Here is a 27,638-nt window from a genome sequence, read left to right on the forward strand (position 1 = left end):
GACAAGAATTACAAGGTTTTTATAGGCAGAGAAGTCAGGGTGTGCTTGTTGGTAAGTCATATTCATTAGAGGCAAAAAGGATCCCCCATATTTCCTCTGTATTTAGCTGCAGAAAGATCTGCACAATTCAATGCTTTTGAATCATTCATTATGTGTTAAGTTTAAAAGTTTCCACTGGGTTAATCAGTTCACCAGCATAGGAATAAAGGTTTGCTCTATGTCCCCCGGTGATCAGTCCAAACAGATCCAAGGATGGAGCACTGAGGTACTACAGATTACTTTATTCAGCACAACTAACACCCAATAATGATTGAGATCACCTGAAATTTCCACTTGTTAGAAAACACATCCCAGTTACAATAACTCGACTGTAATTACCCAAAAAGCACAAGTCTGTTTTTTTTAAGGTGAAAAAAATTCTACAACCTTATGTTACCATGTCAGTCAGTTTTTACAAAACTAATGAGAAAATCTCTAATTTACAAAGTAAAGAATAAAGCATCAGATTCTGTTGAGTACACATATTTACCTCAGAACCATACTCCACTGGTTTAGATCATAAACATTGTTGTAATATTCAAACACTGTATGTCTGTTTCTAAAACCCAAATTAACCTGCTGCTTCGTGGGTGCTTTAACTGACACTATCAGTGGATATTAATAATAACAATATATTTAAAAAAAACCTTTATATGTTGTTTTTTTTATTAGCCTGAATTTTTATTTTTCTGCTCCAGGTTGACATACCATCAGAATCCCACCAGCTCTATAGTGAGGTCATGATCAGTCAGTACATGCATAGTGAAAATTGTTTTTAGGATGATTGAACAGCACATAAATGTGTAGATATTATTTGAGTATAAGTACTATGTACTTTACATCCCTTTATATTAATGTTTTTTTTTAAAGGTAGTGTTTAAAACTGGTGGCAGTCTATCAAACCCAGGGTGTCGGATCACCATTAACTGCTCAGCCATTTCTTTGAAAATTAGATGAAAAAAGCCTGGTTACCAAACTAAACTGGTGTTTTGGTCACTATTTAAACATTAAACCTAGAATACACTGCACTCTGGTATAGTGGTCTTTCCTTTACATCTCAGACATGTTTTCTGTTCCTTGTTTTATCTGTCCATCCATCTATTTTTCCATTTGTCCGTCTGTCTGATAGACTTTTGGTCTATCTGCTTTCTAATAATTTTGCCTAAGAAAATATATTTTTTCCAAGATGGACTTTATTGTGGAGTTGTAGGGGTCTGAAGGGGTAAATGGGACTCCCGATGGAGAGTCAATATAAACCACTGCTGCCGGAGAGATAAAGAATATACGATGATGAAAAGAGCCTTGATCACAAAGATGCTTATTAGTTTTACTAACTTCACTTTGTTTGCTGGACTCTGCTGTGTGCTCACTAACTGAAATTCCTATAAGACTTCTCAAAATAACAAGTTTTTAGTAGTTCTTTTTGACAGCTTTTCTGACAGTTTTCTCCAGGTTTAGACACTGCAGTTTTATTTCATATGATCTTTGCAGGTTAGGCTTTCACATTGGTTTGTTTATATATATATATATATATATATATATATATATATATATATATATATATATATATATATATATATATATATATATATATATATATATATATATATATATATATATATATATATATATATATGATTTAAAGGCACTTCTCTTTCTTTCCCTTATAACTGAACCCATTAGGCACCATTTTCCACCCCTTCCCAGGGAAGCAGGGCACCAAGCAGCAGGGGCAGAAAACTGCCCAGACAGGGGGCCCCCCTCCCCACAAATCCCTACCCCAGCTCCAATTCCCCACCTGAGATAGGGATTGGCAGTCCCTGGGAAAAGAGAGGCCAGGAACAGGGCACAATAAGCGGCACATCAGTCCAGAACCCGAGTAGGGACACCATCCAAAGGCAAGCCACCCCTTTGGACCCAAGGGCTACCCCAAATCCACTACTGCAGGGCATAGCCACCCAATCTGGTAAACTACTACGAGACAAAGACCATATGCACCCAGCCTCCAAAAGTCCCACCCTGGGGCTCCCAATGTCCACTTTTTCTACCTAGAAATCCCCTAGATTTTCAGAATCCATTAAATAACCCAACCATAATTGAATATTCAAATGCCTTTCTTGACTTTAAAGATGTCTAATTTATGTATCTAGAAGTCACAGAAAGACATTCAGAATCAAATGTGTTTATTGAAAATTGGCAACTAAAATGTATGCTAAGAAAAGAGTATTCTAGAACTTGTTTTTCTGGTGCAGCCAGGAACAGCACCTGATACCTGAAACCACAATCACAAACTTCAGATCAGTTTACTTTGACCGCAGGCACTTCATTATTCAGAACTTCTTTCCCTTCTTCACTCACTCTTCATTTTGCATCTTTTATTTCTCACCTTTTAAAGTGTATATTGCAAAAAAAAAAAAAAAAAAAACTTAAATGAAAATAACAAAAGATTGATAAACTTTTAGGAATCGATCTGCGTTATTTTAAAGGTACGGTAACCTGAGAGTTAGTTCGGATCTCTAACTTGCAACTTTACAGTCAAAAGACAAGCAGATTGTTGGCCTTTACAAAAGAAATTGAGTAAATTTTATTTCATTTTCTAAATATTATAATTAGAAATCATTTTGGTTGTTTGTCTCACAAAGACACTCCTTTTTAGGAAACATATTTTATTAAAAACAATTTTCACATATAACAAAACAACACAGGTATATAAAGCACACAGTTAAGGGGTTTAACGTAACAAGAATGAGGAACATATCTATCTACCTCTCTTAAAAGCCTTTGCAGAGGTTTACTGTCTTATCTGGTTGCAAACTTTGGAAAATGTGACATGAAACTTCAAAATAATGTTAATGCATGGAGTGTCATGCAGAACTATCACCTCCCCTACAGAAAACAAAAGGACCAAGAAACTGCAAACTATAATTAAATAACCTGACTGCCATACACTTTATTTGTTAAGACTTTAATGCCTTTTGTAACAGGAACCACTTTCTATCAGACTGGAGTGGCAGAGGAAAGCTGCTGTTTTGTTTAATTAAAGATTTTTCCTGGTTTGTACATTGTTTTCTTTGTTGTTGGATACGTTTAATTGGTATTTTTCATTTGGGGTTGTTTTCTTTGCTATGTAGTGTGTAATTAGTCTGGCAGAAAATAATGATCTGTCTTCTTATTTCACAATGAAGATTTACTCCTTAAATTCCACTGCCCAGTCACAGGATTTTGCAGCCTTCCTTATCCTCACACCCTTAAACAGAAATCCAGTGCAACTAAAAGCCTTTAAAAGTCGCCTGTTTAATTAATATTGTCCTATTTTATGTCTGAATTTCAGTTTTAAGAAAGAAAGACACGGGTGGAGGTTTAAATTAAAAAAAGTTAAGAAAATTAAAAAAGTTAGAAAAACACTGAAATGAATGAAATTATGATTCTATTAAAACTTCCCGGTTAAATCGAATTAATCCTGACAATTTTTATTCACTTACTGTATACTTGCACCTGTGTTTGCAGTTGAGCACTTCCGCAATTATCTCATTAAATCCATTAAAAATATCATGAAGTCTGTAAAAATTTTGTGGCAAATTTAGAATATTTTATTGGGTATTAATTATTTTTTAATGCACACTATGTTTCAAATATAACGCTGAAAAGACGTGTACAGTGAAGCATAATGTAACAACCAACATATTCAAAAAACATAACTTAAGGTAAGAGATTTATTTAACGGTTGTTACCTAACTGAGGTGTAGACAAGCCACTGGATTTTTTGTTTAACGTTAAACTTAACTGTGGTAGTATTTTAAAAAACATAATAGTCTTCCTAGTTAATTATTTACTTGACTGCATCCAAAGGAACTCTTGCACCCTAGACAGAAGTCACATGACATTTTCCTCATAAATCTAAGTTTGAAGTCAGGCTAATTAAGTTTGATGGAAGATACTTTAAATTAGCAGGAAATGTCACATGTAGCCAATAGAAAGCAAACACTTCTATTGATCCCCCCTTTATAAGGCACAGTTTTTGTACAAAGGACTTGTATTCAAACCCAGAACTGGCTGTCTTTAAGAGTTGGAGTGGGGGACCGGGATCTCCAAGCGGTTTTAAACCCTGCAGGAGAAACTTGGGGCATATTAGCACAGCCTAGATTTTCTATTTCACTATTGTTACGACCCCTGATGTTTCCATCCCTACCTGCTAAATCAGATTCAATCGGCCCCCAGAAGGTCATGCCAGGAGCCAGACTCCTCCTTGGGCTCATGGATACCCTTGGGGAGGTAGGGCAGCTTGCAGAGCCGAGTTGGGTGACTAACACGTTAGGCATGGCCATGCTTCTCTGCGGCCGGCCCGGGTAAGGGCTGTCCTCACTGGGTAACTGCATTGCAGCCAGTTCGTGCATCAGCCGCTGCCGAGCTTGTTTCTCTTTGCGATGGCGAAAAACGAGAATCAGAACCACGAGGATTACGATGAGAAGCAAACAAGCCAGGAGGGGTAGGATGATGAGGAGGGGGTCAGAGGCAGGACGAGGAAGGATCTCGACATTAACCAGGTCGGGGATGGGAGGGATTATTGGAACCTGTATTTCTGGGACAGGAGGGGTGTGGGGCTGTGGAGCATGAGTGTGCCCCTCTACTGCTATCTCAGGGGGGGTCCCTGATCTTCCTCCGTGACTGCGCGTACGATTCCCCCAGCGGTTGTGGGGCTTCATCTTCCGCTGAGTCTTGTTTTGGTTTTTATTTGACAAAATGTAAGGGTGCAAACTCTCAGCAGTCGTACTGTGCATCTCAGCCTCTCCATGTCCATCATCTAGAGTCGTTCTGTTGTGGGCTCCGAAACGGGTGGTGACGTGCTCATGACTTGCTCCACGTACTTTGTGGAAACCTCTTGTGCCATGTCGCATTTGGTGGTGTGGAAAGATGGTGAAGTGAAGCTCGCCCTTCGCTGGCTGGACGTTTCCGGCTTTTAGCAGGAAGGTGAAGGAATCGTTGAGGGGAGTGGCTGGTGTGTGGCCACGGGCCTTTGTGAGCGCGGATTCGTTATTGTGGATCTGGCTGTCGGCGTCACTGAGAGTCTCTTCAATGGCAACTCTGCCCTGTATGACATCCCTGAATGTAAATGACCTCAGTGCCTCTGATGCATGGTTTGGATCGTAGGTAATCTGAATGAGACAAAATCATTGCATTAGGAGTTTCATCAGCATCTCCCCAACTATTGCTAAAAAAGAATTTAAGTTATGCAGCTGCAAAATTTAATTTATTTTTTTGGAATAAAATTTTTTTAAATTCAATTCAGTTTATTTATATATCGCCAATTCATAACACATGTTATCTCAAGGCACTTTACAGTTCACCGGATCATACAGTCAAATTAATCCAAAGTTTTCTATCTAAGGAAAACCAGTTAATTGCATCGACTCATTGACTCGAATGCAATCCTTCACACTAAGCTTGTAGTGACAGTGCCTCTTTCAGCCCACGGTAACACGCTTTCTATAGCCTTTTGCAGTATACAGGCATACAGATACTTTGTGCAATTGCTCAAAAAAAAAAACTTTAAATGTGAGATCATGCAGCTGCATTCAAGGATTTGTTGAAAATCTACACATATCTACTACAGAGTGTACGGCTGATTTAGGTAGAACAGAGATTGGGATCTGGGGTCAACAAGCCATCTCTATGTTATGTATTTGTTCTGCCCAGCCATTAAACCAGGTGAGTCCAATCAGCACAGGTTCATTCACTGTGCAGATTGGACTCACCTCCTTTAAATACATGATACAGAGATGACTTGTTGACTCCAGATCCCCCACCTCTGGGTAGATATCAAGCAAAATTTGACATTATTGGAGACTTGCAGTAAAGGTTTATATCTAGATGAACTGGGATATACGACATATGCAACCAATGTACAAAGTTTACACCAATAAGGATTTACCTTGACTAATTTGCCATGCTTCGGTGGAGAGAGAACCTCAAAAACTGGATCAACCCTGCTGATTCTGGCAAGCTCGGAGGCATCAATCATGGCTTTTCCCAATTTTACAGCAATACCACTCGGGACTCTAACTGGTTCTCTAAGGTAGACCAGAGGCCTCACAGTGACATTCACCGTCTGCTCCGTCAGTCTCCCATAGTCAACACCAGAAGACCAGGCGGACACTGAGATCTGGAAGCTGTCCTCTGATTCGCTGAGATCAGTCATGTGATAGACGACCCGACCAAACTGGAGGTCTTCATGCTGGAAGGTGGTGACCTCCTGGTCGTTGATAGCTATGCGTCCATGGCGTGGGTGCTTGGTAACCATGTAGGAGATATTGGCCTGCCTCTGACCGTTGGTTTGAGCCGCCAGCTGGTTGGTTGTCAACACAACCGCAGTGCGGCCTTGAACCAATGACAGGCCCGTGTTGTTAACCATGGATACAGATGGGTTCACAACCTCTAAGCTAAACAGCTTGTAGAGTGGACGGTGATGACCATCGGTGACATTGAAGTAGAAAACTCCAGTTGAGACCTCACCCTGTAGTAGGAATAACAGCAGTCTTACAAAAAAATGAAAGGCGCAATGGAACACTTCACTTTTACAGTTTGTACAAGGATTTAGATATGTCTATTTCACCTGCTGTGTGAAATGCAGTCGGCCGTGGTTGACGTCATACTGTGTGAAAGAAGTCACTGGCTCAGGTCTTTCTCCCAAAGTCAGGAAACCGTTGTTGGGTTTGCTGATCACAAGGTAATGCAGTTCTTCTGGTGGAGTATCATGGTCCTCAACCTTTAAAAAAATAAAAAAAATAATTTTTGATTTATTGAAAAAGGCTTAAAAAATATTCAGCCAGACAGAAAATGACCAAAACTAAAACTAACAGTAATTTTTTACCAAGTAATAGGGACGTTATGATTACCAGGAAATTATATCATTACTCAGATTTGAAGATTTTTCTTAAGATACTACTCCTAACTGATTCAATCAGAAAATTGAATCAGAAAATTTACTGATTTAGGAATCTGTTGAAATCGAAAAAAAAAAAAAGAATCCTAAAAAAATTTCATTATCTCACTGAATATATGAAATATATTTTCAGCAGGAATATACAGTAAGCTGAGTGACATTGTCTGCTACATTTGTTCTTAATCTTTATATATATGTATATATACAATCAACTTTAACATGATTTAAAATTAATTCCCCTCGTATTTTTAAACTATGTTAAAATTTGTTTAAGCACATATTTATTTTCTCTGTTATATCAATGGGAAATTATACATTTAATCTAGATTTTAAAAAATTATTCACGTGGTAAACAATAAAATATATAATTGGAACTATAATTGGAATTTTAGTTTAAAAGCTAAATGTTGGACCTGAATGAAAACAAGGAAATAAAAAAATGATACTTCACTTGAAGTAGCACAAAAAATGAAATCCAGAAGCCTTAGGTATTTTGAACAACTGCAGAAAATCAGTCTTGTATTTCTTAATTTTAGTCTGTGTATACAAAAAAATTTATGGCTTGTGCTCCAGAAAACAAAGCACACCACTATAAATTATATACACTATAAATATATATTTCCTTCTAATAGCATTGCATGAGGATTTCTTGGAGTAACCTGGATCTTTCTCTGGTTACAACATCATAATCCTAAAAGACATTTAGAGCAGCAGGTGTGGTAGAACTGTTTTTGGATTGGCCCAAATTGTACTGACTTGGAATAAGAACAGGACGTTGTTTTCTTCGTCTTGATCAAAAATGACCTAAAGGAGAGCTATTATGAATAACTGGCTCACCTGAAGGTTATCAGGCCCAAGAATGACTCTCTCCCCAACCACAACCTTCATGCTCGGGGCTCTGCTTCTGATTAACGGTGGATGGTCATTGACAGGCGTCACAGTGATGTTGAACATCTCTGTCACTGCCACGCCGTCCATGGTAGGGTGGCGATGAGAAGCCGTTCCCAGAGCTGGGTAGGAGGGCAACGAAGGAGAATAGATAGGGGAAAAAGAAGTGAAAGACGAGGAATCAGAGGAAAAGGAAGACAAGGGCAATGAAGAGGAGGAAGAGGGAAGATGCAAAGGAGCCACCCAGGCCCGAAAAGTAAAGCTGTCCTTCGTTGTCTCTGAGTCGTCATGGAGGTACATGATCCCAAACTTGTTCAGGGTAGCTTGTGAGAAATCTGTCTGGCTCCTGTGAGAAAATCATATAAATCCGAAAGGATCACCTAATTGAATTAATTGAAACTATCATTTCCTAACTCTTAATTCATTTCAACACTGTTCATATGGCACTTTAGGGTATGGCTGGGTTAAATTAAAGACAGGTAATTTACACAGGATGTCACCTGGTGAGATTGTGTCCCTGTATAGTCAGTGCTCCGTGTCGAGGCAGAGAAATCACTCGGTACATGATGTGGTGGTCCTTTCTGTTGGACTCCGGAAGGTTTCCCAGCAGGTTGGAGGCATCAAGTTTAGAGCGGTCAATAGTCACTCTGCCTCCTTCTGCCACCACAGCACCTGGCGAAATAATAGAAACGAATAAAATAATAAAATGTGTCCCTTTGAACTTCTCTTTGTTTGCAAGAAAGAGAACTGTGTCCGCCTGAAAGAGAGGAGGTACCTGCATTGTTTAGTAGTCTGGTCCTCTGTTGAGGGTTGCCAAAGTGATCATTGGCTTGGTAGGAGATCAAAATGGTGAAGGTGTGTGGAGGGAGGAAAGCTGGAGGAGAGGACACGGTGAAAGAGAAGGAGTCTGCAGCTGACCAGCCCACCGACTCTGGCTTGTTCTGATCATATAAGATCAACCCATCATTCACCTGAGAGGAGGAGAGATGGTCCAATTATTAATTGTGTGTGTACAATAAAATTTTCATTTATTTTTTTTTATATAAAAACAATAATTTGGCCTGATTTAATAAATATGTTCAGTAAAAAGCAAATGGTATGTATAAGCTTTGTTATATTTAAAAAAATAATGCTAATGTATTCTTAATGTTTTAAAACTAAACCTGCAATATTGCTAGGAAATCACATTATTTTCAAAAATGTTGTTATAACATGAGACTAATGTAACTCTGACTAAGTTATCATTTAAACTAGGAAAGGTTCAATTTCTGAAGTTTTAATAAATATATTTGGTATTAATAATACCACAAACACAGTACATATCTGTTTTGAAATACAGGATTCTTTAAATGAAAAAAAAATTAGGTCAAGATAAATCATTTCACATCTTGTTTCATTTATAAGGTAAGGAAGGATCTGTAGAATTTAACTGAAAAACAAATAAATCTGTTAGGGGGAAAATATAAAAAAAAATAAGAGCACAGTTAGCTAAGTAAGGTAAGTGGGACACCTTTTCAAATAAACACTAATTCCTGGCTAAAATGGCAGAAAACATTGTGGCAAAACTTAGTCTGATGCAACTTGAGGTTTTCTGACGATGCATTGTAAGTTATGTGTGGCACAAATCAACACTCAGCATCACTAAAGGAGCATCATAACCACAGTAATGATGATCGACTGATTATCCTTTAGGCAAAGTAAGTAAAAAGTACTAAGTTAAGACGCAGGATAACATTATATTATTATTAAATTTACAAAATTTGAATCAAAAGATGATTCACTGAAGTTTTTGGTTTAAGGGTCATTTGATTTATATATATATATATATATATATATATATATATATATATATATATATATATATATATATATATATATATAAATTTGAATTGTAAGTTTTTGGATTAAAATTAAAAAAAAGGAAAAAGGTGTGCCATTTCCAGTATTTCTTTTTTGACAGAAAATCAAATATACTTTGATATGCAGGCCATGCAGACATGTCATAAGGGTGTTGCACCTTTTTCAAAGTTTAAATATCCCTCCTCCCAAAACCTATGTTACGTTATAGTATTCTTTGAATTCTACAAAAAAAGCCATTTTAATATAGTTTTAAACACATTCAAGTGCCTTTTCATTTGTTCAAATAATGCTTCTGTAAATTGACACACAGCCTAAAGCTAAGAAAATCTAAAAATTTGTTTTCTCATTAGAAATTATTCAGAGAAATTGGTCGAATATTTTAGAAGGAACGATTCTGGGCCAGATTAAAAAAGAAAAATAATTAAAACTAAAACCTTTGTTTAATTGATAATAGGTGAACATCTTTGCCAATACAATTTTCGGGGAAAACACTTCTACGTTAAACCTTTTTATAAGCATGCCACAATACCTTTTGACCTTTTAACGACTGTGTTCTAAAGCCAGAAGACAGTAAATGCAATGTGTACGGTAAAACGTGCTGCAAAACGTGCTGCAGGTACCTATGCAACTTTTTATCAGCTTAATCTTTAAAAAGATGGCACAAAAGGAAAATACAAATCATAGATTCCTACCATGCGCTGAGTAAACGTGGAAATGTTTCTAAAAGAGTTATCAGGCATTCGTTGAACCAGGCGACCAAATTTTGGAGGAGCAGTCACAGCAAAAACAACAGATTGGTTTCTTGCAATGTCACTGATATTGTTGGTAACAACCTGAAGCTCCTGCTCTGAGATTGGCGTCAACGAGCCTTAAAAGAGAACAGAAGAGAAAAGAAAATAATATCTGACTGGTCAAGAATACATTTAGTGTATATAAGTATGTACTTTATTTTATTAGAGCTATGGTGGTCGGTTTCTTCTACTGAGGCACAACCTTTAAATAAATTAAATTCATGAAGTTTCTGTTTTAAATAACATAACAACAATTAGTAGTTTAGAAAGGCAGTTAATTATAAAAGCAATATTAAAAACTTCTGGAATGCAAAAATGGAAAAGAGGATGAAATATTACAAAGACACTTCTGTCTCGTTTTATTTAAAAAAAAAAACACATTAAAACAGTTCATTTGTGCTCTTTTTTTCCTCCATTCCTATTTCCTTACTGTTTTAGGAAGATGGGAAATATTATATTCAAGTCACAAACAATGCTGTTATTCAAGAGTTTGTGAAGCATATTTTCTATTGCCTGCAAAAAAAAAAAAACAAAAAAACTGAGAAGTTCCTGAAAATTCTAGTTTTCACAAATTAAAATACTGCCATATAGCTTTGTGAATTTGCTGAAGACACTCAATGTAGATAAATGTATAGTGTTAATGTTTTTTTGTATTTTATTTTAGCCTGGCTTTATTCATTTTAGTTTAGTTTAATGCACATCTTTGAAGCCCAGAGTAAGCGTTTGAACTGCCTCTGATGACGAGTGTTGGCTCGCCACAGATGTTAGTTGCTCTTTTTTATATAGAGAACATCACAACATATTCTACCATAATTAGGGATAATTGCTTCAGTACCAAGGGAGACTAGAGCGCCAATGACCCCGAGTGGCAGTTTTGAAAATTACAGCACAAGGACCTCAGATTTATTATGCATTAGGTACTATATCCCAATTAGCCAAGTAATTACCTCCACCAAGGAGGTTATGTTTTTGGTAGAGTTTGTACGTGTGTTTGTTTGTCTGTCTGTCTGTCTGCATACAGTAAAGGATAACTTGAAAAGTTATGAACAGATTTTTTTTTTTAAATTAACAAAGGTGCACCTCAGTCCAAGGAAGAATTAATTATATTTTTTATGATGTTCCAATCATAATCATGATACAGGAACATTTTAAAGAATTCTTTAACATTATTTGACAGAACAAGCAGTTCCCCCCCTAAACCAGAGGAAGTCAGAAGTGACTATTGGCAGCTTCGGCATCTGACTCAAAAAGTCCACAGTATAATACTGAAGACAAAAACATGAAAAGGTAAGCCATGCCTCGCTTGAAGTCTCGATCTGCTGATCAAACAAGAAGGCAGAGTCAATGAAGAACGGGAGCGCAAACCAAACACCAGAGGCTACAGACACACGTGGGGCATTATTTATAAACCTATGAAAGGATTTTAATGAAATTTTTACCAAAGGTGCACCTCATGCCAAGAAACAATTCATTAAAATTCGGTAATGATCCAGATCATGTGTGAGGTTTAGTTATAGGTGTAATTCACAATATGGGGTAAAATTTGTCATTTTGTGGAGGTCTGCTTTCTTTAAGTGCTTTTCTATTCATAATTTCAAAGGTTTTGTTGAAACCTTCAGCCATATTATGTCTAATTCCAGACAGTTGTTAACAAGCAATACTGTTTCTAAAAAGTGAGGAGTAAGATATACCTGGGTAAACCTCCATGGGGTGGTTCTTCTGTAAAGTAAGGACAAGAGCTTGGGCTGTGGTACTGAAGATCTGCCGAGGAGCAAAATTAACTCCATCATTCACCTGAAAGTGAAAGCCCCCCGTTAATGGTCCTGCAGGGAGGGACAAGACAGGTTAAAAAAAAAAACAGTCTTTTACATCAGAGCCATAACACCATAAAAATATCAGCATGTTTACCGCTGTGGACGAACACCAGCTGCCTGCTCTGTATGTGAGTTTGGGTAAAGTTCAAGATGTATCTGGAGGGGGAGCGCTTCAGAGCCAAGTGACCGTTGCTAGGTGGTGTGACAACATACTCCAGGCCCTCAGGTGGAGTATCTGAGTCTTCTGCACTGAGTTCATTGGTGCTTATTTCTGTAATAGACCCCACCCACACCTGAAGCAGCAGAAATACAAAACAGGAAGGATGTTACACTTACATTTTCTGAGAAAACTAACCTATCCTGATTTCTCTTTTAAATTAGAGTTGCGTATGTTCTCTTAACTGTTATTTAACCTGTTAAACAGAAATAATGTCATCTCTAAGAGAAATACATTATATTTTTTGGTACTTTCTATAAGAACCCATAAAACTGAGACAGATTAAACAACACATAATTCCAGTATTTATTTTTTGAAAATTAAGAACTGTGTTCATAGACGATTTACATAAACACCGCATAACTTCCTCTGATAAATCTAGTGGAAGTTATTATGTGAGACTATATTCATTTAAGGGATTTTAATACGCTAGACTACCTGAATTAGCATATATTGGAAAAAATAATAATTTTAAATAGTTTATTTTTCAATTGATATGTTGTGTTAATTTATTTAAATAGTTGGTTAAGCAATCATTGTGGAAGCTCCCAGCCCTGTAAAGTCTTTTAGGGATAAACATCATGCAGGTGTGAAATAAGAAAGCCTTCTTCTAGTCTGTCAGTTTGATTGAATGACTCTGTAAAATATTTTAAGATAACAAGTGTGAAAGGGAACTATATAAATGAAAAGAATCTAACAGAATCTGAATTTACTCACAGTGGGTTAGGTTTAGAGTCAAAGTATTCTATTCTATCCAATTCTACTGATTATATTTATGTGGCAGGATATGTGGGTCTCGGAAAACAAAACACTGACAGAGAGAGGAAGAAAGATTAAGGGAATACGAAAATGGCTAACTAAAATTTGGTTAATAGCTGTTTAAAAGCATCCTGTTTATTAAATCTTCAAGTATAAGACTTAGGCTGATTAAATAAAATTCACTATATTCTTATTCCACATTGATTATACATTTTATTTAAGCGTACTTTGTGATTAATAAAACAATTACCACATTGTGAAAAGAAAATAAGCGAGAATGAATACTCATTTTTAGAAGTAACATAATTTTGGGGGCTTATCTGTGATATACCTGACAAAGCAACAAATCTGCTTTTTACACATGTGCTTACATCTCTGTAAGGAGCATGCATCAATATTCTCAGGAGTCTTTTCTTTAACAATCTAAAAACTCACTTGTAGCTAAACAGCCATGCTTTAAAAGCAATGACTCAAACAGGGCTAAACATACAGTATGAGGAAAAGACCCAGGTGGGTCATGATTAATGTAAAACCAAACAAAGCAATGAAATAAGTATTAATAAACTTCTTCCCTGTGGTCAATATACGGTAACTTAGAGACTTTCCTACCTTTAGCCCACGGTTGGTGGTGACAACAGGGGTCTCATCATTGACAGGTGTGACTGTGATGTGAACCGTGCAAGGCAAGCTATGCTTTTTCATCTCTGTTTGATTGGCTATAATTGTAAAGTTGTCCATCAGAGTTTCACTGCCATCATGGACATAAGAGATGTACTCATGCTCCACCTAGAAATAGACGTTTGAATTAAATTCAAACATGGTCCAATTCAAGCAATATATAGGGAAATCAGTATTTATTTTTTTCAAACAAAAGAGGATCATATTAAAAGAATCAGTAATGGCAATGTAAAAGTCTTTGTAATAATACATTAAGGTTTATAATAAGCAAGCATGCTAGGATAATTTAGCTCTTACATATCTGAAAAGAAAGATACAAATTCCAATTTTAGGAAAGAGTTTCACAAAGATAGGTTTGACTCATTGAAATATTTTTTTTAATCATACCTCTGTGTGTGTAAAAGCATGGATAGGCATTCCCGGGATACGGCTGTGCTCCAAGTGTCCACATCTTGGTGGAACAATAACCTGGTAAAGGAAATTCAGCCCTGAAAAGTGATGACTTGCAACCTTGATAATTCTCGATGTGAGAGGCAGGGACGACCCTTCATCCAGAGTCAAGTTTAACACCTGAGGATTCAAAAAACACAGAAAAAACTGCAGTTGGTTTGAATAATTGTAAAATGATCTCAATCATAGCTCATCATGTATTCCTCCTTCTTTTATTCAACTTTAGGCATCAAATATCTTTAAATCTTTAAAGCCCGATCCAAGAATAAAACAATACAGAAAATTACTTTTTTTTGGTTTGAAGTCCTTATTTGGCGTTTTAACAAAATATGTAAAAATAAAAAACAGAAATACATTTTTGATATCAATAATTTATTACTATGCGATAAGTCAAGATTATTTTTTGTGTAGTCTTCTGCCCTCTGTTATCGGGTATATCTGATTGTGTACAATAGGATTTTGAGCAAAGTTTTTACCATTAAATTATGCAAAAGGTGTCAGACGCAAAACATTTCAGAAACCATATGTATCAAATACGATACATTTGGCATTACAGGGTTAATACCTGTAGGGGAAGCCGGATGGGTATGATGTCAATCATCACTGTGAAAGGTCCAACCTTTGTCACCCCATTTGTTGCCTCTAAGACGATAGAGTCATTAATACTTCCTGCAGCCTGCTGCTGATACATAACAGATCTCTGGTTGAGATCTTCTTGAGTAAATGAGGCTGTAGGCTGATCCTTTAAACCCTGAATAAAACAAGTGAGCAAAAAAAAAACATATATTTTGACAAACTTATTGAGTAAATAAATTGGTTAAAATAGTCTGGGATAACTTTGTTATATAGTGTGGTAGCATAAAGGTAAAATTTATACTAGATACTGGTGTTCAAACACAAAATATAATCACTGATAAAAGGTGTTAGGCACACTGATAAATGCTTCAGACTTTTTATTTCTGTCAGCAAAGTGACACCATATGGCTAAATACCAAACACTGATTAAATCCAATTCAAACACGTTCCCTTTGATTATGTTTTATCACTAAAAAGCTACAATAGTTATAGCTCATTATATACAAATGTAAAGATACCTACCATTTACATTTCTGGAAGGCAAGATCATTAAAACAACACAGAGATTTAGCAACTTTTTTTATTTGCTGATTTGTTTATCCAATTATTTATTACTAGACCAAATTTTGAGAAGCTTCATTTTAAAGTGTTTAACTATTAGATAAAAGGGAAACTATCTGGATAACCACATTTTCTAAATAATTTTTTTTACTGACATGCCTCTCTCCGATGGAGTGCTAGTTATCCAGAATTTTTTGTACTATTGGAGCATTGCATACATCTATTTGTCCATTTTTTTGCTTCTGGATTTGTGCAAACTGATTTCCTTCTATCATTGTGAATTCAAATCTAAAGCCTTTCAATATGTCCAGCGATGATGGGTATCCTCTCATGATGACCCAGTTTGCCAATGACAATATAAAACATTTTCTGTTTAACATTCTACCTTTATATCTTCCTGACTTTTGTTGCTTGGTGATTTATAAATGATGCCGACTCTAGGAGGAACTTGGACAGTGAAGATTATTTCTGAGGGTAAACTGTCATCGTGGACCACCTGGCGTATAAAAAGAAAAAGACATCAACCTGACAGAACAGCAACAATAATAATACATATAAATATATATTATTCAGAATCTGGTTAAATTGGCTGTAATAAGAGACCTTCCCTCTCTCACCTCTACATCTTCCCTGCTTATGGAGGTATTCTGTCCCTCCGCCACCACCACCGGGCGGTTGGTTTTAACGGTTGGAGGCCTGTGATGACTCTCCAAATATATTTTTACCGGCACTCCTATATCCAAATGCACCTCCCTCCTTCCTCTTTCAGTGAGCCTCTCAGTGCTTCTTTCTCTTGCTCTTGCCGTCACATTGAAAACGTCCAACAACTTGTGGCCTCCGCTGTGGTGATAGGCCAGACGCCCTGCCACCAAGTCTCTCTGGGTGAAAACTGAAATGGCATCAGTTCCAATGATTGCCTCCTTCTGCCCATCACTAAAGCAAAGCACACCCTGACTAGGTGGAACGTAGACCTCAAAAGTTACTTCCTGGGGGTCCCGTATGTCTAGGTTGCTGATGACGCTGAGGTTAGCAGAAGTCAGGGCTGCAATCCCACCCTGCTGGACCATCAGACCCGTGTTGTTCTCCACTTGCAAGTATGGATCCTGTGCAATTACCTTCACCAAATAGGCACATGGAAAAGAAATATAATCTGGTCATATCATGAATGAGATAAGGACTATAATGCTGGTATGAATCCAATTACTAACCAAGGAGCTAAATGTAAAGAGAAACTTGAAATGCCTTTAAAGACTAAAAAATACTCTCTTCCTTTGAAGGGTTAAGTGTAAAGCAAAAGATATATTCACCTCCAGGAGCGCTGACACATAGTGTTTCCCATCTGTTACGAAAAGCACAAAGCGGCCAAAGCTAACACCACTGTGGATAAACAACACCTTGTTCTGAGGAAAGACAAGTATATAGTTAGGACAATAATTAGCTTGTGAAGGATGCAATATTTAATCAAATTATTCATTTTGAGGTCCAAATAAGGTAGTGGGTGTAAAGTATAAGGATTACATTTTACAGACAAAACTTTTTTCAAATAAAATATATTTAAAGAAAAAATGTCAAGGCAAAAACTGCAAATAGCTGAATGTTTCCCTATTTCTTAATCACAAAAAAATAAAGTATAAGAATTTTCTTTTACTTTCTAATTTCTTTTAAAGAACATTTATCGGATCCAAAATTGAATATTCAAGTGATTTTATCAATTCTTTTTTTAAGACGTCCTAGAGAGATGTCCCTTCAATGTTCTGATATGAGGGTGCTATTTCCCTCACACCTGCAAAACATCTATGGCACAACCTTAAAAAAGAAAAAAGATATACGTTTAGAGTGGCCTTTGAATTTTCTATCTAAACATTATTAAAGATTGCAGTTCCACTTTTTTCATATTTTCATCAATCATCTCATAATGTTTTATAACTATCTTATTTTAATTAATTTTGTATTCTCTTAATTATTCATATTCATCATTTTATTGCGTTTATTCAACTGAAATTCACTTTTCTCTGTATGTGTTCCTATTAGTTTTTTTTTTTCCATGTACAGCATTTTAAATATTTTTATATACCTCATCAAGATGTTTACAAAACATTATATTGAATTCAACTTTCCAAGCAGAAGAATAGCAAAATATCAGAAAGAAAATCTGACCTTTTATTACAAGTGGGGAAGAAAATCCCTCATAAAGAAATAATCTATTGAATTGAAGAAATCCTTTTTCAATTCAATTCAATTCAGTTTATTTATATAGCACCAATTCACAACACATGTCATCTCAAGGCACTTTAAAGTTCACCAGATCATACAGTCAAATTGATTCAAAGTTTTCTATCTAAGGAAAACCAGTTGATTGCATCAACTCATTGACTCGAAGGCAATCCCTCACACTGAGAATGCTTGTAGCGACAGTGGAGAGGAAAAACTCCCTTTTAAAAGGAAGAAACCTCCAGCAGAACCAGGCCCAGTGTGAGCGGCCATTTGCCGAGGCTGACTGGGGTTCAAGGAGACACCATAATCGTAACCTCTTAGTCCTCTCAAATAAAAAAAAACAGAGGCATAATTTATAATAGTGAGTTATATTTCATGTATTCAGATTATCAATGAGCCTTAGAATCTTCAGTTAGCAACCTCTGAACCTGTTTCTAGGGGGTATTGAGTCATAGACCAAATTACTCCTATCATGATCATTGTATTCTTCAAGTAATATATCTTAATAGCCTGAAATTCAAAGAAAAACAAGGATGACATTTTGAAAGAAGTTTTTCTTTAAAAAAATGCAAAGCATTGGATGCCACATCTTAACTCTAACTAAAGCAAAGGAGATGTGTTCTCAGGAGTGGCCAATAGATTGCCCTAGTGATGAAGAATATGACAACCCTCATGTTCTTTGGATTGAGGCAGACAAGGAAATCACTTTTATAATGTAGTGTATATTGTGGCAACGTGACTGTCTGTGGGCCAATCCTTAAAATAGAAAAGACTACATGCTTTTTAAACAAGACCAAAGGTTGTAGCTCTGTACAATGTCTGTCTGTCTGTCTGTCTGTCCATCCATCTGTCAATAGACTTAGACCTATTACATTATACTAGCAAGTCATGATTCCTATAAACAACTGTTTTACATCCTCCTCCGTGACTGATATATATTATTACATAAATTTAAGCATAAATCAGTAAATAAGCAAAAATGTTTTTTCATGAAGGTTTCTGTATTTGCATTCATAAAGTTGATTTAGAGCTAAAAGCTAACCTGCTCAAGGTCCCGCTGTGTGAATTCATATAGCCTGTGACTTGGATCGCTGGCCAGCACTAGCTCTCCCATTGGGATCCCCCTCCGCGTATAGACCAACCAGCTGTCCTCAAAATCCGAGTCATCGTCTCGGTAGCGCAGATCTTTCAATGTCACCAACCTCTGTCCATCCCGGGCCACATGGAAAACCTTATCAACAACCCTGACAGGTCTCTGATCGTTGACTAGTTGAACAGAGATGTTAAAGATGTGCTCCTCAGGGTTTCCCTCGTCTTTCCTGTTTGCCTGTTTGTTAGATTTATACACAGCAATTTGAAACATGAAGTAATCCTGTTTGGTCTCGCTGTCATCGTGAACGTACATGACACGCTCCTCTGTGATGTCCTGATTGGTGAATGTCAGTATGTTGTCATTAATGGAAGTTGAGTTGGACAGATTGATCTTCCTTAACTGCCCATGCCTGGGGCTCACGGTTACATTATAATGAACTTCTCGGCTACTTCCCGTGTGAGTGAACAAAATGTCCTTCGTAATTACTTTACTTGCTCCTTCAAGGATTGAAAGGCCTTTATTTAGGACAGTTACTGCACTTGACTCTGCTTTGATGTTGATTCTGAAGTCATAAGGTGTTGAAGCAGCATGAGCAGAAAAAACCTGAAAGCTGAAGGAATCTCTAGTGTCATCATGCAGCCTGTTAAACAGTTCATATTTCACCAAACCTTCTGTGATGTTTTCTTGGCTAAAGGTTGAGTTCCTTTGCAAAACCTTCTGTCTAAGGAACAACCTCCCTTTCTTTGGTACTGTCAGGACTCTGAAGAAGAGATCACTCTCACTGATTTTAATACCTTTAGAAATCACATGAAGGTCTTCAGGCGTAAGAACGGCACTCTCAAGACCAGTCACTTCCATCTTGCTTCGTGTTACTTTCAGTTGAATCCAGCGGATCTCTATAGGGAAAACAACTTCCTCTCTTGCAATCGAATTGATGACTATTTTACATTTGAATTGGTCCTTGACGTTGCTTTGAGTCTGAATTCCGTGATAGGTGCTGAGATATCGGATCCTTTCCTTTTCCAGAAGTCTCTGTGAGAAAAAGGTGGTGGATTTCCATTCGCCACTTGAGTGCAACCTCTGGATCTCACCAAACTGTGGCAACTCTGTCACGTCATACCACACATCTACTGAACTATCTGCCATATTGACCTGTACAGCAAGGTGACTGGTGCTGATGATGGCAGCTTCCCCCTGATTCACCTCCAGTCCGTATTTATTTTCTACTTTGTATTCAAGTGTCACTGCCATGATTCTTAAAACTACTGCGTTGCTGACCTGCAAGAAAATAAATTGAAAGGAAATGGGGAAAAGCCTTTGAGAATATAACTTTACTATCCAGATATTAGGTTGAAAGGTGAATATACACATTTAACTTAACTGATTCAAATTCAGTAGAGTAGCCAAATGTTTACTTACTCTATGTCCATCGCTGGCTCTGAGAACCAGCCTGGATGCAGAAACTCCTGTGTGCACAAAGGTGATCTTACCATCCTCCAGATCATTTAGAGAGAACAAGTTGATGGGCCTAAAAGAGAGACAACGTATTTATACATTATTTTTATGCTGCCAAATGATTGTTTGCAGGCTTTATTTTGAAAAGCCACAATATTTGTACATATATTAACCTATGTACATAGATGCAAGGCATCTGAATATCAGATATCAGATGCAAGGCATCTGAATATCAGGCATCAGAATATCTTAGATAAGACTTACCTGCCAGGGTAATCTTGGTTCTCAAGGTAACCAGCTTCAGAATTTAGGTTTCCCATTGAGCTAAATACAAGATCCTCAGGCCTGCTGTCAGGGTCTGACACTCTCAGCATATCTGTTGTCAGCTGTCATAAATTACAAATTATTTTAATTTTCTTATCTTGAAATAGCTCAGTGGAGTTCTATATCTAGACATTCTGATTTGCCTACCTGTCGTCTAGACTTCTCAGGCAGAGTAAACAGGTTTCCTTGTGGCAAACTAAGAACAGGAGCATCATTAACTGGAGCTATGCTGATATTAAACCAGTGCAAATGACTTTCTTCCAGAAATATAGGCCTCTCATTCTTATTGTTAGAGAAGATTGAAAATGTGAAAAAGTCCTCCTGGTCTTCAGAGCCACTGTGAACGTACATGACCCGGCCCTGCCACAGGTCCAAGATGCTGAAAGTACGATCCTTCTCCTCTGCCCCTATTCCGAGGATCCTTTCCTGTGTTTCCTCAGGCAACCCATCTGGACCTGGACTTGGATTCAAACGCAGCTGACCACGAACAGGAGGCTCAACAATGCGACATAACAGTTGTGATGGATGGATCCCCAGTTTGCGAAACTCAAGATTTACCTGCCGGAATGTCGAATGGAAACACATGCAAATATGTCAATCATTGCACTGTTAAAGAAACACAAAACATGGGAGCAAAACAAAAAAGGGATCTACCTTTATGTGTTTAGGTTCAAGCAGTGCCTGGCCACCTTCAGGGACCTCCAACGTTCGAAGCGACAATAAATTTGTGACCCTCCTGTAGCCGATAGTCTGTGTGGTGGCAACATCGTGCTCAGGCAAATCTGTGGAACTGGATATGATCACTACCTTTGGAGCCTGGCCTATGTTACAGCCCACAGTAACATCCTTAGTGGCTATGGCATGAGGTAAGCCAGTCTTTTGGCCATTCACTGTAATTTTTTGTAGACAGCCTTTAAATGATCTTCCCCCTCCTTCTTCAAGAGAAACAGAAGAGAATCCAGCACTTTTTGCTTTTTCTAGAGCAACCTCATCCAGTCCTCCAAGGAAGAGAGGCCCTTTGAGCTGGATGGCCTGGAGGTCCTGACTCAGACTGGTCTTCACTAACTCCTTGCCTACCTTCAGTTGAATGCTATCAGGTAGTAGGAGCACCTGGATGGTGTACCAGGTGTGCTTGCTGTAGACATGTGTCAGTGAATGCACCTCGGTTTTACCACCCTTTCCATTTCCTACGGAGGCCACAACCTGGCCATTCCTGATCTCCATCGAGACAAACCCTCCTTCACTCCCAAAGCTGTACAACACCAATCCATTTTCTTCTTTCCAAGAAGGGTGAAGTTCACACTCAAATATCCCCTCTTGAAGAACCTCCCATTGGGGTAGAGAGATGAAGGCTTTAGAGCTGGAAAACCTCACAGGATCTTCCTCTGTTGCTGAAAACAGTGGACTGCAACCCAGTGAAACCTCATGGATTCTCTTGTACCCAGAATTCCCCTGAAGGCTAGAGAGTAGGTTGTGTTCATTGAAGACAACTTCATCCAAGCAACCTCTAAAGCCAGCTGAGATGTTTAGAAGGTAATGATGGTTAAGTCCCGCTGTCCCACCAACAAGGAGCCCATCCTCGATACTGAGCTCCAAATCTGGTCCTGGCATCCGGAGAGTAGTGTAAGAGGTTCGGTCAACAGTCATGTTGATGTTGTGCTGTGTGTGATTTAGATCAACTGTGTGCCAGGCCAGATCATTAAAGTGGGTTCCCTTTGCTGAACGCAGCGACCGCTCACCTGAGCCCAGGTCCAGGCGTACCTAAGGTGTGTGGGTGGTGGTGAGAAGGAAAGAGAGAACAATAGCAACATTTTCTTGCTAACATGCCATCCTACTTACAGTACATCCCCCCAAGATAAACCAAAGTTTCCAGACTGTTTAGGGAAGGAGATAAAGTTTCTTCTTCAGCCACATTAAGAAACATGTTCTGATAAAAACCTTTTTTTTTTTCTCAGTTTCAACATTCTCGCATTAAGTAGCATGATTTCCTCCAGACACTCCTCTGCATTGCGAAAATATAATTTCCCTGTAGTAATCAATAATATACTTTCCTCTTAATTTTGAGCTCCACATTAATATGCGTCTTGGGTGGTTTAGTTTGTCTTCAGTTTAAAATACAAACTGATATCATAGGCTATAGCCAGTCAATTTTTTTAATGCATTGTGTAGGGCTTACCTGCAGTCGTCCAGAGATCAGCTCAAGAAGTAAGAAGTCTCTGCGTCCTGCTGCCAAAAATATTAGCCCAGACTGGCTTGAGGTACGAAATCGTACGTGGATGGACGTCTGAATGGACTTCTCTATAGTTTGCAGGTGAATGTAGCCATTGCCATGGAAGGAAACTGTAACATGGAGGATAGGCACAGATGAGGGAAATAGAGTAGTTAAAATTTCCATTTAGTCATTGCTTATCTATGAACTTTTTTCAAAATATAGAATGTGTGTATATGGGATCATAAAATTAAAATAAAATGAGTCCACTGGTTTTTTTGTAATAGTGTTTGTGAAAAAGCACCTATAGAGGTCATTGTAACGAGTTAAAAGTTGAGATTTGACTTGACTTTCAGTCACTGTTCAGATTGATCCTAGCTAACTTGTTTGTCAATGTTGTGTCTATTCTGCACTTTGCAGGTTCGATCTGATTTCAGTTAATGATGGTTAATGCATTTAGAAATGGCTCACTAATGAGATGTTCTGATGCTAATTGGACTTCTCTGTTGACCCAGATGATGCAAATTGACCTTTATTCATTATGACTGAAATGACATCAGCGTTCGCTGGATGGTTTGGTTTTTTTTGCCACTTTACTTTTCCTGAAACTTGAATGGGAACTTCAAATACAAATAAAAGTATTTTTCCTGTCCCAACCTGTTATTCTTAGTTTTTATATAAAAAAAATCCTTCTTCTTAAGCAAAGCATTTTGCGTTCCCTTTATAAGATATGCGGATACAATTCTAGCGACATATTGATATTCACTAGCTATGACAGCCACCTTGTTTTTTGAAACGATGTTACTGCTGTCAGGCAGATATCTGCAGTGATGCTCTTTCAAAAATTATAATCTTCCCCACAAATGTTATTTTGATCTGAAATTCAGTTGTAAAAGCTACAATACCTTAATATGTAATTGTGTTTTGCACTTTAACTCGACAATTGGGGTATTTTTTACCCACACATGGAAAAACACATATTTAGAAACAAACGAAGATATTTTATGTTTTTTGATTTTTCTTTTTTTTTTTTTCTCTTTTTTTAGCAATTTAGAATAAGTACCTATTTTATTAGTTACACCCACAAGATTCAATGTACTGTACTTTAGTGGAACTTCATAAAACAGATTAATTGCCTGATTGTGACACGTGTAAAAAAAACAAAAACAAAACTGCATAATATCAAAAAGAAAAGAAAACTTAGAGAATCGTAGTGAGAATTGATTCACTTCGGTGTCAAAACTTTCCAGATCCACTCTCTGCTGCAATTGCAGCTGCGAGATTTCTGGGGGATGTCTTTTGCAAGCTTTTCTTGTTTAATAATTTAAAATTGGCCAAGTATGGTCAGACTGGAGATTGTTGGCTATTATCATACTTTCAGGTTTTGCCTTAGATCCTCATTCGGACTTTGACTAGGCCATTCAAGCACAAGAATCTGCTTTGATCTAGGCCATTACAGTTTAGCCATGGCTTTTTTTGCTTAAAGATGACTTCCAAACCCACTGTTTTAGTCACAAGTATTCCATCTTTTTCTACTTCTCATCAGATTCTCTTTCAGTATTGCTCTTTTATTTTAGCTCTATTAATGTTTTTAAATCTAACCCTAAACACATTTCTACTCCCTTCTGAATAACAGCATCCCCACAGCTGCCACCACCATGTTTTTTGTGGGACACCATCTATTTTCAGATGATATTCCTCTGTGGAAATTTTTATTTATGTTGTTTAATAAGATAATTAGAACCCAGTTTTATGTGCTGGACATCTGTGCATGAGCATTCTTGTTTCCTTCCATTAAATGTGAATATTACAAAAGGGAAACAACCTTTGCTTTCATTGATTTGACCTATAAAAATGTCAGTAATGGAACGCTCAGTCTAAACAATAATCCATTTGTGAAAACACCCAACAACAAACAATGAGTTACAAGTCAGAGATTTACTGTATGTTGGTGTAAATTGGAGACAATGAAAACTCTTGAAAGGTTTCCATAATTAAGCAATCAATGGAGGGAAGGATATTTAAAGTAAATTTTAACTTACTTTTTTTCTTAACGTATTAATTCCAGGGAGGAAACTAAAGCTGGGAATTTTGAAATTAAATTGTAGTCCAATGCTGTGCACAGATGACCATCCAAAGTGAAACTATTAGTTTCATTTTGCTACTTTGTTTTTGAATGGAACAAAGCTTGCTATTACTTACTAGGAACCCCAAATTCTTAAAGCTTTTAAAATTTTTTACATTAATCTTGAAAAAGTCGACATAATAACTTCTTATGTCTGGTTAGAAAATGTGTTGTGTCTGCATCGGCTACATTTTTTTTCAACAAAGGACCAACTGGTCCCAGGAAGAAGCCCTCGGCAGGCTGGCCCAGCATGCAGCACTGCATAAAGCCTATAAATCCACTGACTGCATAACCCATAACCCATGTGTGTCCTAATCTGCCTCTATGATGCAGCACACTTTGGATTATTAGTAATCTTCCTACTGAAATAGACACCTTGAACGAGGATGTCTACCTTTCTTAATAAACACAATAAAGGTGCAGAGATGTATGCAACTGTTTAAAAGTAAAATCCAAGACCATTCTATATTTCTCTACATATATTGATGTCTATTTTTAAGGTGTAACTCTTGTAAGTTAAGGGTTTGTGAAAGAGTGCTTTAAAAGTTAAACAAATATTTCTGCTGATCCCAAACAGGTAAGTGCAGACGTCCCATCAGGTTATGATCCAATTTAGTGCCTCACATCTCAAGTTCACATTAATGGACTAGATTAAATAATACAATTATAAAATATGCAATGTAAACATTCAGATATTCCCTTTGGGAAAATAGGTAATTAAGTTTTCAGTGGCACAAAATAATCAAATTTTCAGTATTTTGTATGTTATTTATAAAGAAGAGTTATTTTTTCTCAGCAGCACCATACCTGCATAAACGTGTCCTAAAGAAATCAGGAGTAGTATGAGCAGATCAGCCAAAAAACTTCCCATTGTTGGTGAGGTTATTATTATCTATTCAGATGAGAACAACATCTGGCTGCTTGACTGCACACTCCATTGCCCTGCATAGCATTCCTCTCAATGTAAACTTCCACACAGCCTGTACCCACTTTGCACAGCCCGGATTACAGCATTTAAAATCATGTACCTGTGTCTGGGCTGTTTGCAGCACAGCCAGGGGGAAGCTCCACCCACAGACCGTTAAATGCAAGAGATCTTTCAGTGGCTATGCAATACCTAACCTGAACACAAGGAGGGAGTGTTGCAACATAAAGAAGGGGAAAGGCGCTTGTGTTGGAGGAGGGAATGCAGTGCTTCCTGGAGGACTGAAACATGATCACTGTTGATGTTTCACTGCTAAAGACACAGAGGAGACTCTGTAATCATTCCTACCATGCTTACGTCTCAGGTTATTGTGGGAAAAACAAAAATCAGTAACATTTACTGTCATACAAAAATGCTGCGTATAACACATGTAGCCAATCCTCACTGAGGTTTGTTTGTATAAGCTATCAACCAAATGTTTTCATCAACAAAAAAAAAACATTTTACAACTAATTTTTTTAACAGCATAAAGATTTACAGTAGAAGGAAGTTCATGAATGAAAAGTTGAATGAAAGGATTCTAATTTTATTTAATTAGGACCAAGAGAAAAAAAAAACAGATACAGAAGAAGTACTGACCAAAGTTATAGCTTATTTTCAGCTTATTTCCATTCCACTGATGGGTACAAGAAGCTTTAAAAAGATACACTTAAAAAAATAAGATTAAAAGAGAATTTACAAAACACAAGATAGAAAAACTAGACAAAGGAGAACATTAAGCAGTCCTAAGTAAGAGCAACAACAATCTCTATAGGAGTAATCACTACTACGAAAGGCCACTGGAATGAGCCTAAAATGAACCTATTGCCCTTTATTAATAATGCAGTGTGTAGATAAAACAGCATCCCACACAACCCTAAAATGGTGATGGTAGCATCATGCTATGGGAGTGCTTTTCTTAGTAGAGGCTGATTAAAGTTGATAAATAGATCATAATTGAATAAATATTTGAACTTTATTGATCTCACATTGGAGAAATATACCTCTGCATTTAACCCGTCCCCTTGGGGAGCAGCGGGCTGCCATCGTGGGGCTCCCAGGAAGACATCGTGAGGGATTGACAAATTTTCACCTTCCCAAAATGAGGCTATCCAAGGAGGGATTTATAGAAAATTTATCTTTACAACATTTTTCAGATTTTTATCATCTGATTTTTACTTTCACTCTATCATTCAGTTTTTCTTAAAATTCTAAACAAATACATCTGCTTTTGCACTGTGACAAAATATAAAAAAAACTCTGAAGTCCCTATATTTCATTTTATTTTATTTTACTTTTTTGTGTTCAGTAAAAAAAAAACAGGCCAAATCCAAAACATTTTATTTTGTCCATCTTGAACCAAACTGCTGACAGCAGATGTTTTATTTCTCAGCTGTAATAGTCTCCTGGCTTCATGGAACATTTTATGGGTTCTTCCCACCTTTCCACCAATGTTCACATAGTTCAACCTGCTAGTTTTTATTGCTAAGAGACAGACAACAATAAACAAAAGGCATCAGACACCTATTTTCCTTCTTGGTGAGGGAAAACTTTAACGAAGCGCTGTTATAATCCAGGATGTAATGTCTCACTTCTAATGTAAACTGGGACATGCTCCAGCTCCCCCGCTCACTCTGTAAAAAGAAAAAAAGGATGAGTGGGTTCACTTTAAGGTTTTAGG

The 27,638-nt window shown here is 37.2% G+C and overlaps 1 protein-coding gene across 1 annotated transcript; it reads right to left on the reverse strand.

Moving 5' to 3' along the window:
• Positions 1 to 2,549: 2,549 nt before the first annotated feature.
• LOC119792354 (chondroitin sulfate proteoglycan 4-like) lies at positions 2,550 to 25,984 on the reverse strand. Its single transcript, XM_038298956.1, has 23 exons — positions 25,801 to 25,984; positions 22,836 to 22,999; positions 21,314 to 22,420; positions 20,807 to 21,217; positions 20,600 to 20,721; positions 20,300 to 20,408; positions 18,830 to 20,158; positions 16,881 to 16,973; positions 16,191 to 16,688; positions 15,954 to 16,069; positions 15,588 to 15,606; positions 15,002 to 15,187; positions 14,374 to 14,556; positions 13,918 to 14,094; positions 12,427 to 12,625; positions 12,210 to 12,341; positions 10,420 to 10,595; positions 8,643 to 8,838; positions 8,368 to 8,539; positions 7,817 to 8,213; positions 6,650 to 6,802; positions 5,969 to 6,550; positions 2,550 to 5,192 (listed from the first exon to the last, which is right to left on the reverse strand). The coding sequence occupies exons 1-23, from the start codon at positions 25,862 to 25,864 to the stop codon at positions 4,077 to 4,079; spliced, it is 7,701 nt and encodes a 2,566-aa protein (XP_038154884.1). The 5' UTR covers positions 25,865 to 25,984; the 3' UTR covers positions 2,550 to 4,076.
• Positions 25,985 to 27,638: the final 1,654 nt, after the last annotated feature.

The sequence above is a fragment of the Cyprinodon tularosa genome, unplaced genomic scaffold, assembly GCF_016077235.1.
Source record: "Cyprinodon tularosa strain WSP-4 unplaced genomic scaffold, ASM1607723v1 ctg418, whole genome shotgun sequence".
In the NCBI taxonomy this organism is placed as follows: Eukaryota; Metazoa; Chordata; class Actinopteri; order Cyprinodontiformes; family Cyprinodontidae; genus Cyprinodon; species Cyprinodon tularosa.